This window comes from Mobula birostris, chromosome 2, assembly GCF_030028105.1.
Source record: "Mobula birostris isolate sMobBir1 chromosome 2, sMobBir1.hap1, whole genome shotgun sequence".
Classification (NCBI taxonomy): Eukaryota; Metazoa; Chordata; class Chondrichthyes; order Myliobatiformes; family Myliobatidae; genus Mobula; species Mobula birostris.
Genome location: NC_092371.1, coordinates 134,364,024 through 134,381,167, shown reverse-complemented (window position 1 = coordinate 134,381,167; position 17,144 = coordinate 134,364,024). Strand labels below are relative to the sequence as shown.

Here is a 17,144-nt window from a genome sequence, read left to right as displayed (position 1 = left end):
TTCTTTCTTAGAAGTGTGCATAAATTCAGCGTGTCATCTAAAACGTTGACAAACTTCTATAGATCTACAGTGGATAGTATCCTGACTGGTTGCATCCAATGCCAAAGAATAGTAAAGTCTATAGAAATTGGTGGATACCACCCAGTCCATCACAAGCAAAGCCTTCCCCACCATTGAGCACATTTACAAGAAGCGCCACCATGAAAAAGCTGCATACGTCATCAGTGACCCCCCCCCACCCCCACCTCACTATCCAGGCTATGCATTCCTCTTGCTACTACCATCAAGCAGAAGGTACAGAAGCCTTGGGTCCTCCACCACCAGGTTCAGGAACATTTATTACCATTAACCATCAAGCTCCTGAATCAACATGGATAACTTCACTCACTTCGACTCTGAACTGATTCCACAACCTACAGATACACTTTCAAGGACTCTACAACTCGTGTTCTTAGTATTATTTTCTCATTTACACAATTTGTCATCTTTTGCACATTGGTTGTTTCAGTACTTGTTTATGTTTAGTTTTCATAAATTTTATTGTTTCTTTATTTTCCTGTAAATGCTTGCAGGAAAATGAATCTCAAGTTAGTATGCAGTAACATATACAGTACATACAGCACTGTGCAAAAATCTTAGGTGCCCTAGGTTTTTTTTATATGGTTTCAGATAGTATGGCCTTCACAGAGCACTGATCTCAATATGATCGAGGCTCTCTGGGAAGCAAGCAAGACAGGTGAAGTCCACAGAAGAACTGTGGCAAGTTCTCCAAGATGCTTGGAACAACCTACCAGTCAATTTTCTTATAAAACTGTATGACAGTGTACCTAAGAGAACTAATTTAGTTTTAATGCAAAGGTGGGGGGGGGGGGGTCCAGCCAAATATTTATTTGATTTAGCCTTTTACTGTTTACTGCTCTTTGTAGTAACTTTACTCGTAAGTCAATATACTTGAAAACATCTTCACTTCACAGAATTTTTTACATGTGCCTAAGACTTTTGCACAGTACAGTACTTTGATAATACATTTATTTTAACTTTGATTATCAGATACCTGTTATCCTGTCCTCTACTTTCAGCATTTTACAAAGATCGTTGCCTTTATGAATCCCAGGTCCACTCTTCTGCTCCCACTGACTAACCCTGTTCATATGCTTTCCCTTGAAACTGCAGGCAATGCCACATTTGTCTATTGTTTCTTATTGCTTCCCAGCATCCGGGGATGCAAACCACTCTCCCCAGTGAAGAAGCAATTCAAATTGCTCGACTTCCAATCTAATATACTACATTGTGTTTTCACAATATGGTCTCCTCTACATTCGAGAAATCAACCCTTACATTCTTTTGTCTGTGTCTTTTATCTATGTTCTTAATTTCTAACTACTCCTATTCATTCATTAACCATATGACTTTGTTTATCCCCATTATTATCTGAGTTTTATCCTTTCAGATACAGACCCTCCATGCAGCTTAAGTGTCCTTTGTCTCCTTCCCAGTTCTGGCAAAGGGTCTCTGACCTGACACCTGTCATGCTTTTCTGCACCCTCTCTAGATTAATCATATTTTTACTATAGTCTAGTGACCAGAGCTGCACATGGTATTTCAGGTGATTGTGCTATAAAGCTGTAACATAACTTCTCCATTTTTGTACTCAGTGTGCAAAAAATGTTACTTTCCTCTGACTTTGGCCTCTGAATATTGGTGGTTGCATCTTCATGTGCCTAGACCTCATTTCACTTCTTGCAGGCTTCTGCTTTTAGCGCAGTACTGAATTTTGTTTGATAATGTAACTACAGAGCATTATTAAACCTGCTATATAAATACAAGTTGTTAGTATACCAACTCACTTAAAAGAAACTAAAATCTGGGAAACTTGTCATTTATTTTGTGGGGGACTGAATTTTTGCAACAACTCTTGATCCAATTCTTATTTCAGAAAGAATGAATCTCCTGCCCTAACCATTAGATCCGGGTTATTTTTGTCCGATTAGATTCTGGTGAATTGCTTGAGACATTTGATGACATTTAAAGTGCTGCATAACTAAGTTGTTGTGGTATCCTACCAGAAGGAAAAATTCCCTATAGGTTCACAACCGATCTTCCAGCTCCCTCGATTCTTGAGCCTTGATGGATTAATGTTTCTGCCAGATTAAAAGTCACGCAATAATAATGGCAACAATGGACTGCAGAAGCTTGAAACAGTTATTAATTATACAAAATTAAGTGTACATTTATTAATTACAGTGCTTACAAAGAATGTTGCTTCTCGATTTATCTTTTTAAACATTTCATCCAGGCGAAGTTGTTTCATGTGCTTTGATTTCTCCCTTTGTAACTTTTCTTGCTTTGTAATTAATTCTCCCTTTGAAAATAATTAATAAAATTTAGCTCTTGTTCCATTACGAAGGTACATTTCTCTAACCCTTTGTTTAAATCACCCAACAACTCGATTAACTTGTCAATGGTGTTACGAACCCTGTAACGGGTTAAAGAACCAGCAGAAATGGAAAACACCTTAGAGTCTGGTATTGCTGTTAACTAATGCTCATTTATTAATAACTATGCAATACAGTAATATAAATTCAGATATATCAAACAGGTTAGCAATGATTATATATATAAGTGTGGAAATATATAAAAGCCAAGCTTCTTCAAACTTAGGAGGTAAATGGGTACAGTCTGACGGTGATGGATAAATGAAATCAGTTCAGTTCGTGGTATTGAGTTGAGTAGTGTTGGAGAGAGAGAGAGAGGTGTCTAGTTCTTCAGGTGAGCTGATGCCGTCAATCTTCCCGTTGTCCTCCGAGACTTCCAAGTTAGCCAAACTTGACCAACTTAAGAGCACCGTCTTCAAGTGATAGTCTACCAACCCAGGCAAAGGTTAGACACACAGGTAGACTCCACAGGGTTGCTCTTTCACGCACTAGTAATCACAGATCGATCCCTCACAATCGATCCTCAGTCCCACACTAGTGGGCACCTGAACAGGATAGTGGTAACTTCACCACACTTTAGTGCGTCTGCGTGCCCTGCGAAACAGGCAATTACGGTAGTTTAAATACTGTTGTGCTGAACACCAGCAGTCCATCAAGTAGTTCCTCCCTTCTTTCTCTGTAGCAATTCAGAAGCTGGCAGTGTCCTTGCAGAAATCCCAAACAAACTGTGAGCAGTCTTCGCCCCTCTCTCCTTCGGTCACAAGCTGTTTGTGCTGTACAGCTGCACGCTCTCTCTCTCTTTATAAAAGCACAGTCCATAATGAATAACTCAGGATATCGTCACAATAGTAAATCTTTCAGTTTCATTCATTTTGTCATCATCGCTGCCATCTTCATCTCCTGCAGTGTTTTTATCGGCATTCAGAACGCTATAATTTCCGAGTCCATAAGGTGATGAACAACAGGTGTTTTGTCATCGACAATCATCCACTCACGTAGATTTTATTCATTAAGGCTACTTGGATTTTCTTCATCTTCTTTTGCTAATGTTTTCCTAGATGTGCAGTGCCAGTATAATGCCTTTTCATCTGCATTATATTCCTGCTGAGAAATGAAGTCTTTGTTACTTATAAGCTTCACAAATTCATCTGTGTATTCGGTAGCTCCTTCATGGTCTGCAGACCGTTTTTCTCCACACACTTTATGCATGGAAATTCCATGGCACTTCTTAAACCTTTGAAGCCATCCTTCACTATAGTTGCACGCATGTTCTAATTTAAGTTCTTTGTGGAACAGCTTAGCTTGGTTCATTATTATACTGCCTGACAAGTCAACTCCATCGCTCTGTCACTGGCAAAACCATTCAATCATCACTCGATTATGCTCAGTGTTCTTACCAACTTTCACAGTTTTTCTAGTGCTATTTGCTTTAACAAATCACAGCATAGGTAGAAGGAGATGAGTTATTAACTTCAAACTTTCTGCATAATCACTCAAAGAGTTGAACTGCACGTGCATGTAACGAGAACTGTATAACTCATCTCCTTCCACCTTAGGCCACAAACTTATCAGTCACCCCTGCTGTGGACCACTTTCTGGAGGTCAAAGGCGCCAACTTATACAAAGAAGGGATCCGTATGCTCCACGACCGCTGGACTAAGTGTATAAATGCAGGAGGGGACTATGTTGAAATATAACTGTGCTAGGTTTTCTAAAACTGACCCCTTTTACCTTAGGCCATGAACTTATCAATCACCCCTCGTAAAATTGTTGGATCATACAGCACAGAATCAGGCCTTTTGTCTCACCAAATCCACGTTGACTATCAACCCATTTATGCAAACCTTACATTAGTCCGGATTTTATTCACCTCACATTTTCATCAAATAGCTCCATATTTTACCACATACATACACACTAGGGGGCAATTTACAGTGTCCAGTTATCCCACCAATCCACACATCTTTGTGAGGAAACTACAGTACCTAAAGGAAACAATCTGTTAACAGGAAGAATATGCAAACTTCTTAAAGATAGCTTCTGTGGTGAAGTTTGAACCCAGGAATCTGGTGCTGTGAATCAGCACATCTAATCACTACTGAAAGAAATATTTTTACATTAACTCTGGACCATCAAAAATACATGTTCAATCTGATTGCTTTTGGATCTCACAATAATCTTACTTTGGATTTCAGTGCTTTAAAAGGGATAGAGAGGGGGGAAAGGGGAGGAGGGGTGGCATTACTGGTCAGGGATACTATTACAGCTACAGAAAGGGTAGGTAATGTAGCAGGATCCTCTTTTGAGTCAGTATGGGTGGAAGTCAGGAACAGGAAGGGAGCAGTTACTCTATTGAGAGTATTCAATAGGGCCCCTTGGTAGCAGCAGAGATGCGGAGGAACAGATTAGGAGGCAGATTTTGGAAAGGTGCAAAAATAACAGGGTTGTTATCATGGGTGACTTTAACTTCCCTAATATTGATTGGCACCTGATTAGTTCCAATGGTTTAGACCAGGCAGAGTTTGTTAAGCATGTCCAGGATGGATTCCTATCACAGTATGTTGACAGGCCAACTAGGGGGACTGCCATACTAGATCTAGTATTAGGTAAAGAACTGGGTAAGGTCACAGATCTCTCAGTGGGTGAGCATCTGGGGGACAGTGACCACCGCTCCCTGGCCTTTAACATTATCATGGAAAAGGATAGAATCGGAGAGGACAGGAAAATTTTTAATTGAGGAAGGGCAAATTATGAGGCTATAAGGCTAGAACTTGCGGGTGTGAATTGGGATGGTGTTTTTGCAGGGAAATGTACTATGGATATGTGATCAATGTTTAGGGATCTCTTGCAGGACGTTAGAGATAAATTTGTCCCGGTGAGGAAGATAAAGAATGGTAGGGTGAAGGAATCATGGCTGACAAGTGAGGTGGAGAATCTAGTCAGATGGAGGAAGGTAGCATACGTGAGGTTTAGGAAGCAAGGATCAGATGGGTCTATTGAGGAATATAGGGTAGCAAGAAAGGAGCTTAAGAAGGGGCTGAGGAGAGCAAGAAGGGGGCATGAGAAGGCCTTGGCGAGTAGGGTAAAGGAAAACCCCAAGGCTTTCTTCAATTATGTGAAGAACAAAAGGTTGATAGGAGTGAAGATAGGACCGATTGGAGATAAAGGTGGGAAGGTGTGCCTGGAGGCTGTGGAAGTGAGTGAGGTCCTCATTGAATACTTCTCTTTGGTATTCACGAATGAGAGGGAACTTGCTGACGGTGAGGACAATATGAGTGAGGTTGATGTTCTGGAGCATGTTGATATTAAGGGAGAAGAGGTGTTGGAGTTGTTAAAATACATTCGGACGGATATGTCCCCAGGGCCTGACAGAATATTCCTCAGGCTGCTCCACGAGGCCAGGAAAGTGATTGCTGAGCCTCTGGCTAGGATCTTTATAATCTCATTGTCCACGGGAATGGTACCGGAGGATTGGAAGGAGGCAAATGTCCCCTTGTTCAAAAAAAGTGGTAGGGATAGTCCAGGTAATTATAGACCAGTGAGCCTTATGTCTGTGGTGGGAAAGCTGTTGGAAAAGATTCTTAGAGATAGAATCTATGCGCATTTAGAGAATCATGGTCTGATCAGGGACAGTCAGCATGGCTTTGTGAAGGGCAGATTGTGTCTAACAAGCCTGATAGAGTTCTTTGAGGAGGTGACCAGGCATATAGATGAGGGTAGTGCAGTGGATGTGATCTACATGGATTTTAGTAAGGCATTTGACAAGGTACCACACGGTAGGCTTATTCAGAAAGACAGAAGGCATAGGATCCAGGGAAGTTTGGCCGGGTGGATTCAGAGTTGGCTTGCCTGCAGAAAGCAGAGGGCCGTGGTGGAGGGAGTACATTCGGATTGTTGGGTTGTGACTAGTGGTGTCCCACAAGGATTGGTTCTGTGACCTCTACTTTTCGTGATTTTTATTAACGACCTGGATGTGGGGGTAGAAGGGTGGATTGGCAAGTTTGCAGACAACCCAAAGGTTGGTGGTGTTGTAGATAGTGCAGGGGATTGTCGAAGATTGCAGAGAGACATTGATAGGTTGCAGAAGTAGGCTGAGAAGTGGCAGATGGAGTTCAAAGTGTGAGGTTGTACACTTTGGAAGGACAAACTCCAAGGCAGAGTACAAAGTAAATGGCAGGATACTTGGAAGTGTGGAGGAGCAGAGAGATCTGGGGGTACATGTCCACAGATCCCTGAAAGTTGCCTCACAGGTAGATAGGGTTGTTAAGAAAGCTTATGGAGCGTTAGCTTTCATAAGTCAAAGGATAGAGTTTAAGAGTCGTGGGGTAATGATGCAGCTCTATAAATCTCTGGTTAATATAGAAACATAGAAACATAGCAAATAGGTGCAGGAGTAGGCCATTCGGCCCTTTTTAGCCTGCACTGCCATTCAGTATGATCATGGCTGATCATCCAACTCAGAACCCTGTACCAGCCTTCCCCCCCATACCCCCTGATCCCTTTAGCCACAAGGGCCATATCTAACTCCCTCTTGGAGCTGTGTCCATTTCTGGTTGCCTCACTAGGAAGGGTGTGGAAGCACTGGAAAGGGTACAGAGGAGATTTACCAGGATGCTGCCTAGTTTAGAGAGTATGCATTATGATCAGAGATTAACGGAGCTAGGGCTTTACTCTCTGGAAAGAAGGAGGATGAGAGGAGACATGATAGAGGTATACAAGATATTAAGAGGAATAGATAGAATGGACAGCCAGCGCTTCTTCCCCAGGGCACCACTGCTCAATACAAGAGGACTTGGCTTTAGGATAAGGGATGGAAAGTTCAAGGGGGATTTTAGAGGAAGGTATTTTACTCAGAGTGGTTGGTGGTGGAGGCAGATACACCAGTGAAATTTAAGAGACTACTAGACAGGTATATGGAGGAATTTAAGGTGGGGTTTATATGGGAGGCGGGGTTTAAGGGTCAGCACAACATTGTGGGCCAAAGGGCTTGTGCTGTGCTGTATTTTTCTATGTTCTAATAACTAAATTGTTAAAGTAAAAATTATTCTTATCAATTGTCAGGAGCGGCGAAAGTTTGGTCCACTGGGTTGGTGTATTCCATATGAATTTAACTCCTCAGATTTCACAGCCAGTATCCAGTTCATACAGAATCACCTGGATGACTGTGATAAAAAGAAGGTGAGTTTCAAACTTTGCAAAAAAATGTTGATAATGAATTTAGGGATAAAACAACTTTTTGGAAATAAACACCAATATGAAGATATTGGGCCAGATTTTCTCAGAGAGGACATCTAAGATTTTCCATGAATCCTTTCAATGAAAATTGATTGTTTTTGGGACTGCTGAAAATATGGTCTACTCACTGGGCAATGAGGGACCTAAGTGTGAGTGAGTATGGAAATCTGCTATGTATCCCTGACTACACAATAAATAACAGAAACACTGAAGTAATAAACTGAAATCATAAGTATGCTTAAAAGGAAAAAGAAGAGAGGGAAAGATGAATTAAAACTGTAAAGAAAGTAAAAGTAGATAATTTAAAATATAACACATCTTAAATTTCCTAAAAATATAAACATGGGAGAAAAGAACTCCACAGTTGCAATTATCAGGTTTTTTGTGCTAGTGAGTTTCATTGGAAGTAATGAACAATTAGCACAAAATCAGGCCTGGTCACATCTAGAGTTAAACTTTAGGGGTGACAGCCCTGCATGAGGACCGCCTCTGTTTCAAATCTATGAATCTGCAGTCTTTTGTGCATCTGTTACTTTTCATCAGAGAACTAGTTCTCTCTCCATAGATGGTGCCTGATTTATTGAATATTCCCAGCATGATTATTTGTTATGAAGTATTTTATTGATCAGTATTCGGTTCCTTAATATTGTCTGGTACTTCTGTGGAAGTTCTTCCTACATCATCTTGTTTACATGTTTTTTGACACAAGCTTTGTTAAAGGTTTGGAAGTTCTGCTCATCATAGAGTTTATTGCATAATATTTTTCTATATAAGCTGTTTTGCATTTAACTTGTATCTATAAATTTACTTTCCTATCCAAATCAAATTTCTGGCTTCAGTGAGTTAGTGTACACTTGAATGAGAGAGTTTTTCTTGCATTTAATTTTGTGCAGGGTGTGTCATGGAATACTATACGGTACATGCTTGGAGAAGTTCAGTATGGGGGACGTGTTACAGATGACTTTGACAAACGACTACTTAACTGCTTTACCAAGGTAATCACATTCCATTGCAACAAAAACATGATGGCACTATAGAGAACATACAGGAGATTTTGCTCTTGCCAGAGTATTCATTCTGAGAAGAGAATGACTAAGATGAAGTTGTTTCCTTAGGAGCAAAGAAGATATTTTTAAAAATTTTTCAATATCTGAGAATCATAAGCAAGACCATCTTGTACTTCTTCAATCCTTGTGAATATATTCCCCTTGTCCTCTTGCAGTAAGTCCTAGGTCCAGGATTTAGACTTAACAATGACGAATAATTAACAATATATTTCAAAGTCACTATGTTATACAACTTGAAGGGGAACTAGTGATGTTCATATGACTCTGCTGCCCTTGCCCTCTTGCTGTAGAGGTCATGTGTTTTGTATGTGATGTCAGGGTAGCTAAGGCAAGTGACTGCATAACGTTTTACTCGCTTCTAGTCCACCTAGGTTCTCTCTTCCTTTGTTTCTTTCATTATTTCTTTTCATTACCAAGACTCATTATCCTTTCCCACTTGGTTCTTTCTGCCCATCACCCACATACTTGGTCCCACTTGGTTCACCTTTCCTATACCCTTTCTCACCTAGTTAGAGTCAGTATGGAAATGGGCAGTTTGGCTCAACTCATCCATTTCGACCAAGTTGCCTAACTGAGCTAGTCCCATTTGCTTGTGTTGGGTTCATATCCCTCTAAAACTTGCCTAACCATGTACCTCTACAAAAGTCTTTTAAATGTTGTAATTATATCTGCCTCTACCACTTCCTCGGGCCCCTCATTCAAATATGTACCACACTCTTTGTTAAAAAGTTTCCTCTCTGGTCCTTCTTAAACCTTTCCCCTCTCACATTAAATCTGGGTTTTAGAAGCCTATCCTGGGAAATAAAAGATGTTGAGAGGTATACTGTTTCATGCAGACCATGGCACTAGATGGCGATATCGTAAGAGGCTCTCACTTCACTAATCCCACTAAAACAGCTGCCTTAAAGATGCCAAGTGTGAATTTTCCCAGTTCAGTCTCTACTGTCTGTCCCTGCTGCACATTAATTCCAATTATGTTTTCAAGTAATGAAATTCAGGCTTCCATTGGTGGTTCCCCCCCCCCCCCCACAACAACCAATTGATCTCACAAAGCAATAACCTTTTAATTATTCCCATCCTACCATCATTAACTATACAAGGCTTCATAGTTCTGTCTGCCTACGGACCCTGACTGAACCCCTAGACGGCAGGCCAGGGAGCACTGTGCTACTTTCTGCGATTCCTATCTCCATGCTGTCAATAATTCTTTTTACTATTCTTTTTACCTCAGTCTGAGTCATGGGAGGGGTACTAAACTAAACTTTGTTATTATCACAGGCTTTCTTTTTGTCACTGATGTGGCATACATGGTCTGTGTGGGGATATCATCAATTTACCTTTTCCACCTGCTTTAAACATAGTCAGAAACATTTCTCTGTGGATCAATCATGGGTTAATACCTCAATTGGCCTTCCCACCCCTATACTTTCTTTAGACTGTGCAGCCCTGACCTTTACTTTCTTATTTCTGGTGTTAGTGTAGCCAGTGACGATGTAGCTATTTGTGGAACTGTTATAATTACCGCATCTATGGGGTATCATGTTTCACCCTATTATTCCCACTCAACTACAGAGGGATGAACCCTCGATACTGTGCATTGGACTCACACAAACTCATCTGTAGGCTTCCCAGTCTCATTCTGCACCTGATTATTAATCATACCTCGTATAGAAAGAGGAAGCGAATCGTTAGTCTCACCCATCGTTCGATGCACTGTGCCACCACACGTATCCCTCAATCAAGTTAACCATGCAGTGGGGGCGAGTTAACCATCCCCCCTCCTCTTCCCCTCTCTCACACCCCCCCCAGACTAACACTATTTTGTCTTATAAACTCACATTTCTATATCTATTTTCCATAGATGCTGCCTGACCTGCTGAGCTTCTCCGGCAGTCTGTTTGTTGCTTCACCTTCCCCTTTTGAGAGAATATAGATTTAAGGTGTTTATTAGAATTTCTGAATTAGGAGGGGGGAGAAGAACTTTTTTTAAATGAAGGGCAATTTTGCCCTGGAATGTATTAGCTGAAAGGGCGATGGAGGTAAAATTCTTCATTACATTTAACACTTCTTTAGCCTTAGCAAAAGTACAAACTGAGAACTGGTTTAGGGGGAATGAGATTAATTATCTAATTAGATTGAGATGCAGTCACCTATTTCTGGGTAAAGCATAATTCTAATGACCATAATTGTATAAGTTTTAAGACAAATGGAAAAGGCTTGGACAGGTCCACAGGGTAGGGTCGTAAAATGGAACAGGATTAATTTTAGGGGAATTAGACTTGATCTAGCAGAGATTGATTGGGTAAGCCTATTTGAAGGGAAATAAGAAATGGCAAGGAGGAGGTAAGTGAGCTGAACACAGAAAATTGTGATGAGCTGGGTAGGCAATATAGTTGGTATAGACTAATTGGGCTGAAGGGCTTATATATGTGCTGTATTACTACATGACTCTATGACTCTAAATTAAAAGAAATTCAAAACTTTATTGATCATCACTATTGTGCTGTCCTTGGGTCCATAAAAAACAATTTTTAGAATTTTTAGAGTGCTCAGGAAAACCCAAAATGAGTGTAACTACCAGAAACATGCAATGGTAATTAATTCATTTCAGAGTTGAGATTTGTTTTGTGAAAGAGACAACTTTCAGTGTAATTCCTTTTACATCTAGGCATCCAGTTTACTTTTGCAATAATTTTAAAATAATTTTGCACTTAGTATTTGTGCAGATTGATGTTTACTTTTCAAGTATTCGTTCAAGTCAGGAAACCTGAGGCTTATTCATGATTTCATCTTCAGATCTGACTGGACAACAAAACAGCAAGCACTCAGCACTGGACCACCATCAATTTCTTAAACAGACTGGATTATAAATTTCATTCTATTAGCTATTATTTAAGGGTGACCCATTTGACAAACAAGCATGTTTCTATAATAATATTTTTGCAAGTACCGTCATCTTAGAAGGTATTGTAGAAAAGAATAATGAATAGGAGAAAATAGAGAGGAAGGGGAATAAAGCTCAGAACAATGAACCAAGTGTTTTTGCTTGAAGCTAGTCTCTTTCTATAAACTATAAGAGTATGTTTATAGGAAAACTGATGCCCTACTTTATCCTTTCATGGAGAGTCAAATTAATCTGCTTTGCTAAGGTAACAGCTTAATTTACTTCACATATAGGTGTGGTTCAACGAGAAAATGTTTGATCCCAAATTCAGTTTTTATACTGATTATATTATTCCAATATGTCCGAACATTGAGAGCTATCTGGAATATATCCAAACTCTACCCATCACTGATACTCCTCAGGTGTTTGGCCTTCATCCAAATGCTGACATCACGTGAGTAAATTACTTGTTAATTCTTATCAAGTATTGACAAGGGAAACATTAATTCAAATTCCCTCTCCCACTCATCCATTCCCACCAATGACTCTTTTTCTTATCACCCTTCCCCTTGCAATCACAGAAGATGTAAGTTTTGTCCTCTCCCTTCACCTCTTCCCATCACACTATCCAGGGACTTAGTATTTCCAGATGAACTCGCTTGCCCATAGAAGGCAAAGAGTGGTTGTAGGCGGATCATATTCTGCATGGAGGCCGGTGACCAGTGGTGTGCCTCAGGGATCTGTTCTGGGACCCCTACTTTTTGTGACTTTTATAAATGATCTGGATGAGGAAGTGCCGGGATGGGTTAGTAAATTTGCTGATGACACAAAGGTTGGGGGTGTTGTGGATAGTGTGGAGGGCTGTCAGAGGTTACAACAGGACATTGATAGGATGCAAAGCTGGGCTGAGAAGTGGCAGATGGAGTTCAACCCAGATAAGTGTGAGGTGGTTCATTTTGGTAGGTCAAATATGATGACAGAATATAGCATTAATGGTAAGACTCTTGGCAGTGTGGAGGATAAGAGGAATCTCGACGTCCAAGTCCATAGGACACTCAAGGCTGCTGCGCAGGTTCACTCTGTGGTTAAGAAGGCATACGGTGCATTGGTCTTCATCAATCGTGGGATTGAGTTTAAGAACCGAGAGGTAATGTTGCAGCTATATAGGACCCTGGTCAGACCCCACTTGGAGTACTGTGCTCAGTTCTGGTCACCTCACTACAGGAAGGATATGGAAACCATAGAAAGGGTGCAGAGGAGATTTACAAGGATGTTGCCTGGATTGGGGAGTTTACCTTATCAGAATAGGTTGAGCGAACTCAGCCTTTTCCCCTTGGAGTGACGGAGGATGAGGGGTGACCTGATAGATGTGTACAAGATAATGAGAGGCATTAATCATGTGGATAGTCAGAGGCGTTTCCCCAGGGCTGAAATGGCTAGCATGAGAGGGCATACTTTTCAGGTACTTGGAAGTAGGTACAGAGGAGACGTCAGGGGTAGGTTTTTTTTATGCATAGTGGTGAGTGCGTGGAATGGGCTGCCAGCGGCGGTGGTGGAGGCAGAAACAGTAGGGTCTTTTAAGAGACTACTGGATGGCTACATGGAGCTTAGAAAAATAGAGGGCTATGGGTAAAGCCTAGGTAGTTCTAAGGTAGGGACTTGTTCTGTACAGCTTTGTGGGTCGAAGAGCCTGTATTGTGCTGTAGGTTTTCTATGTTCCTATGTTCCTATGAATCAGCAATAGAAGGTAGGGTTCAATGACTCTGATGGGTTTGTACTGCATTCTCTTGCCCCCCCAATAGCTATCAGGACATTGAGAAACAGATATGCAGGCAGATTAAGGAAAGATGGAAGACCATAGTGTTGTTGTCATAGGGGACTTCAACTTCCCTAATATAAACTGGAACCTTCTTAGTGCAAGAGGAGAAGAATGTGTTAGCTGCATCCAGGAGGGTTTCTTAAATTAATATGTTGATAGTCCAACAAGAATAGAACTGTACTGTATCTGGTGTTGGGCCTGGTGATGGACCTTTCAGTGGGTGAGCAGCTAAGGAACAGTAACCACAACTCCTTAAGTTTTAAGTTTTAAGGATAAGAATGGATCTTGCCTGAGAGTCTCGATTGTAACAGGGCAAATTATGGGAGCATTAGGCAAGAATTAGGGAGAGTTAAGTGGGAACAGCTGTTTTTGGATGTCCACATATGACATGTGGAGGTTTTTAAAGAACAACTGCACAAAGTACAGGGCAAGTATGTTTCAGTCAGAAGGAAGGACAGGATGGCACAGTGAGAGAACCTTGGATGTCGAGAGAAGTGACAAATTTAGTTAAGTAGAAAAAGGAAAAGTATGTAAAGCTCAGGAAGCTAGAATCAAATACAGCCCTTGAATGTTAAAGAAGTCAGAAAAGAACTCCAGAAGGGAATTAGGAATGCCAAGAGGGGTCATGAAAAGTCTTTAGCAAGTAGGATTAAAGAGAATCTCAAGGCATTTGATACATACATCAAGAGCAAGAGGGTAATTAGGGAGAGGATAGGACAACTCAAGGATAAAGGGGGAACATTTGCTAGGATGTGGAAGAATTGGGTAAAGTCCTTAATGAGTACTTTACATCAGTATTTACCAAGCAGAAAGATGTGAAGGATAGGAAGATCAATGCTGAACGTGTTGATCTGCTTGGGCATTTTGAGATAAAGGAGGAGCTGGTGCTGGGTCTCTTAAAGAGCATAAAGGTGGATGTCCCCAGGGCCTGATGAGATACACACCAGGTTACTGAGAAAGACAAGAGACAAGATTACTTGGGGTTGACCAATATCTTTGTCCTCTCCAGCCATAGGCGAGTTCCCAGAGGACTAGTGAGTACTGTACATAGTTAATGTTGTTCCATTATTTAAGAAGTGAACCAGGGATAACCCTGGAAACTATGGACCAGTGAGTCTCACATTAGTAGTAGGGAAGTTACTAGAGAGAATTCCTAGGGACAGGATTTATGAGCATTTGGAACACTATGGGCTAAGTAGGGAGAAACAGTATGGCTTTTGTGCAGGACAAGTCTGTCTTACTAACTTGATTGAGTTTTTTGACGATGTAATCAAGGTAGAGTTGTGAATGTTGTCCACATGGATTTTAGTAAGGTGTTAGACTAGGTCCCTCATGGGAGGTTCATCCAGAAGATTAAGATGCATGGGATCCATGGTGAATTTGCCATTTCGATTCAGAACCGGTTTGCCCATAGAAGACAGAGGGTAGTGATCGAAGGGACTTTTTCTAACTGGAGGTCTGTCATAGTGTTGTTCCGTAGGGATCTGTACTGGATGCTTTGCTGTTTGTGATGTATATATGATCTGGATGAAAATGCAGGTCAATGGGTTAGGAAGTTTTCAGATGATACAAAGATTAGTGGTAGTGTGGATAGGATTGAAGACAGGCAAAGAATACAACAAGGAATACAACAAAAATACACTTTTCGTCCCTCTTCCCTCCGGGAGAAGGCTCAGGAGCTTGAAGACTCGTATGGCCAGATTTGGGAACAGCTTCTTTCCAACTGTGATAAGACTGCTGAACGGATCCTGACCCGGATATGGGCCGTACCCTCAAATATCCGGACCTACCTCTCGGTTTTTTTGCACTACCTTACTTTCCATTTTTCTATTTTCTATTTATGATTTATAATTTAAATTTTTAATATTTACTAATTTTTACCATTTTAAATAGTTTTAATATTTAATATTTGTAATCCAGGGAGCGGGAAGCGCAGAATCAAATATCGCTTTGATGATTGTACGTTCTAGTATCAATTGTTTGGCGACAATAAAGTATAAAGTATAGGATATTGATCATTTGCAGATATGGGCAGAGAAATAACAGATGAAGTTTAACCCAACCAAATGTGAAGTGTTGCACCTTGGTAGATCAAATGTAAAGAGGCAGTACACTAAAGACCCTTAACAGTGTTGAGGAGCTGAGGGATCTTGGAGTCCAAGTTCATAACTGCCTGAAATTGGCTACAAAAATTGACAGGTGGCTAAGAAAATTTGTGGCATGCTTGCCTTTATTAGTCTAGGCATTGAGTTCAAAAGTCAGGAAGTGATGTTGCAACTTTATAAAACTCTAGTTAGGCCACATCTGGAGTATTGCATACTGTTCTGGTTGCTCCATTATTGGAAGGATGTCAAGGCTTTGGAAAGGGGGGAGAAGAGGTTTACCAGGATGATTAGAGAGCATATGCTGTACCTGCTCTCCACAAAACACTAAGCCTTGTAGATGGACCATAGTAACATAGACACTCTCTCCAAACGATTCCGGAGTGATCTTGCTCATTTTACAATTATGACTGCAAACGCCATTGCTCTCAAGCTCCCTGAACTCTGGCAGGAATATGTCACCTTTTGGTTCACTCAGGCAGAGGCCCAGTTCGCAGTGGAGAGAATCTCATAAGACAACACGAAATATTACTACGTCATCACAGCATTAGACTGCTCTATGGTGACCAGGGTGATGAGTGTCCAGCACCTCATGGAAGTCAGCAGGTACGAAACTCTTAAGCAACTCCTTGTAGAAACTTTCAAACTTTCTAGTTCTGAGCACGCCTGTTGGCTCCTCTCACTGCACGGCCTAGGTGACTCCAAGCCATCGGAGTTGAGGGACCTCATGTTGTCCCTCCTTGGTGGACTTCAGCCATATTTCATCTTCAGAGAGCTCTTGCTGCAACAACTACCATGCAAGGAACAGTCGACCCTGGCTGGCTTTCCCCTTGAAGGCCTCCGGGATCTAGTGAGAGTGGCTGACAAGGAGTTTTCCATCACCAAGAGGGCCTATGCGTCCATGCGGCTGGTTGGCTTCACCACCTCACTGCCACCTGAACATGAGACAATCGCTGTGGCTCAATGATGGTCTCCTATCCTGTGTTTCTACCATGTGAGGTTTGGGCTGAGATCTAAGAAGTGCCCCCACCCTGTGGGTTCAAGGAGTTGGGAAACGGAATGTCTGGCACCCCATTAGCTGCTATAGGCACTGGCAGGTCAGGCAGTTTGTTGTTCATTACACACTCTGTTTCTAGGTGCTTTTCCTCTGTGACATGAGTGCTCAGGTGAGCATCCTACCCGCATCTAAGTTGGACATACGAACTGGGGGATATGGACCATCTCTCCAGGCTGCAAATGGCATTCTGGTAAGCGTGAGATGGCTTTGTGCTTCGGCAGAAGTTCCGCTGGAATTTTGTGTTGGCGGTGGTGTCTACACCCCTGCTAGGGGCCAACTTCCTCTGCATCAACAGCCTTCTCGTTGATGGCCAGAACCAGCACCTCGTCAACGCAGAGAATTTCTACTCCCTCTCCGGAACACTCTACGCCACCGGCAATTCAAAACTGTCCAGTGCCCTTTCCGCCTCCAACCACTTCCTCCACCTCCTTGCAGAGTTTCCAGACCTGACCGTGACCACCTGCTCATCCTCCACTGCTAGACACGGGGTGGAGCACCACATCTTCACCACCAGCATGCCCACTCACATCTGCGTCAGACGCCTC

The 17,144-nt window shown here is 41.6% G+C and overlaps 1 protein-coding gene across 1 annotated transcript in view; it reads left to right on the top strand.

Moving 5' to 3' along the window:
• Positions 1-17,144, top strand: part of LOC140210924 (dynein axonemal heavy chain 8-like) — a 504,855-nt gene that overhangs the window by 461,226 nt on the left and 26,485 nt on the right. Inside the window, exons 82-84 of the mRNA XM_072280194.1 lie at positions 7,497-7,613; positions 8,564-8,665; positions 11,915-12,075. Of these exons, the coding sequence (XP_072136295.1) occupies positions 7,497-7,613; positions 8,564-8,665; positions 11,915-12,075 (380 nt within the window). The remainder of the gene's footprint in view (positions 1-7,496; positions 7,614-8,563; positions 8,666-11,914; positions 12,076-17,144) is intronic.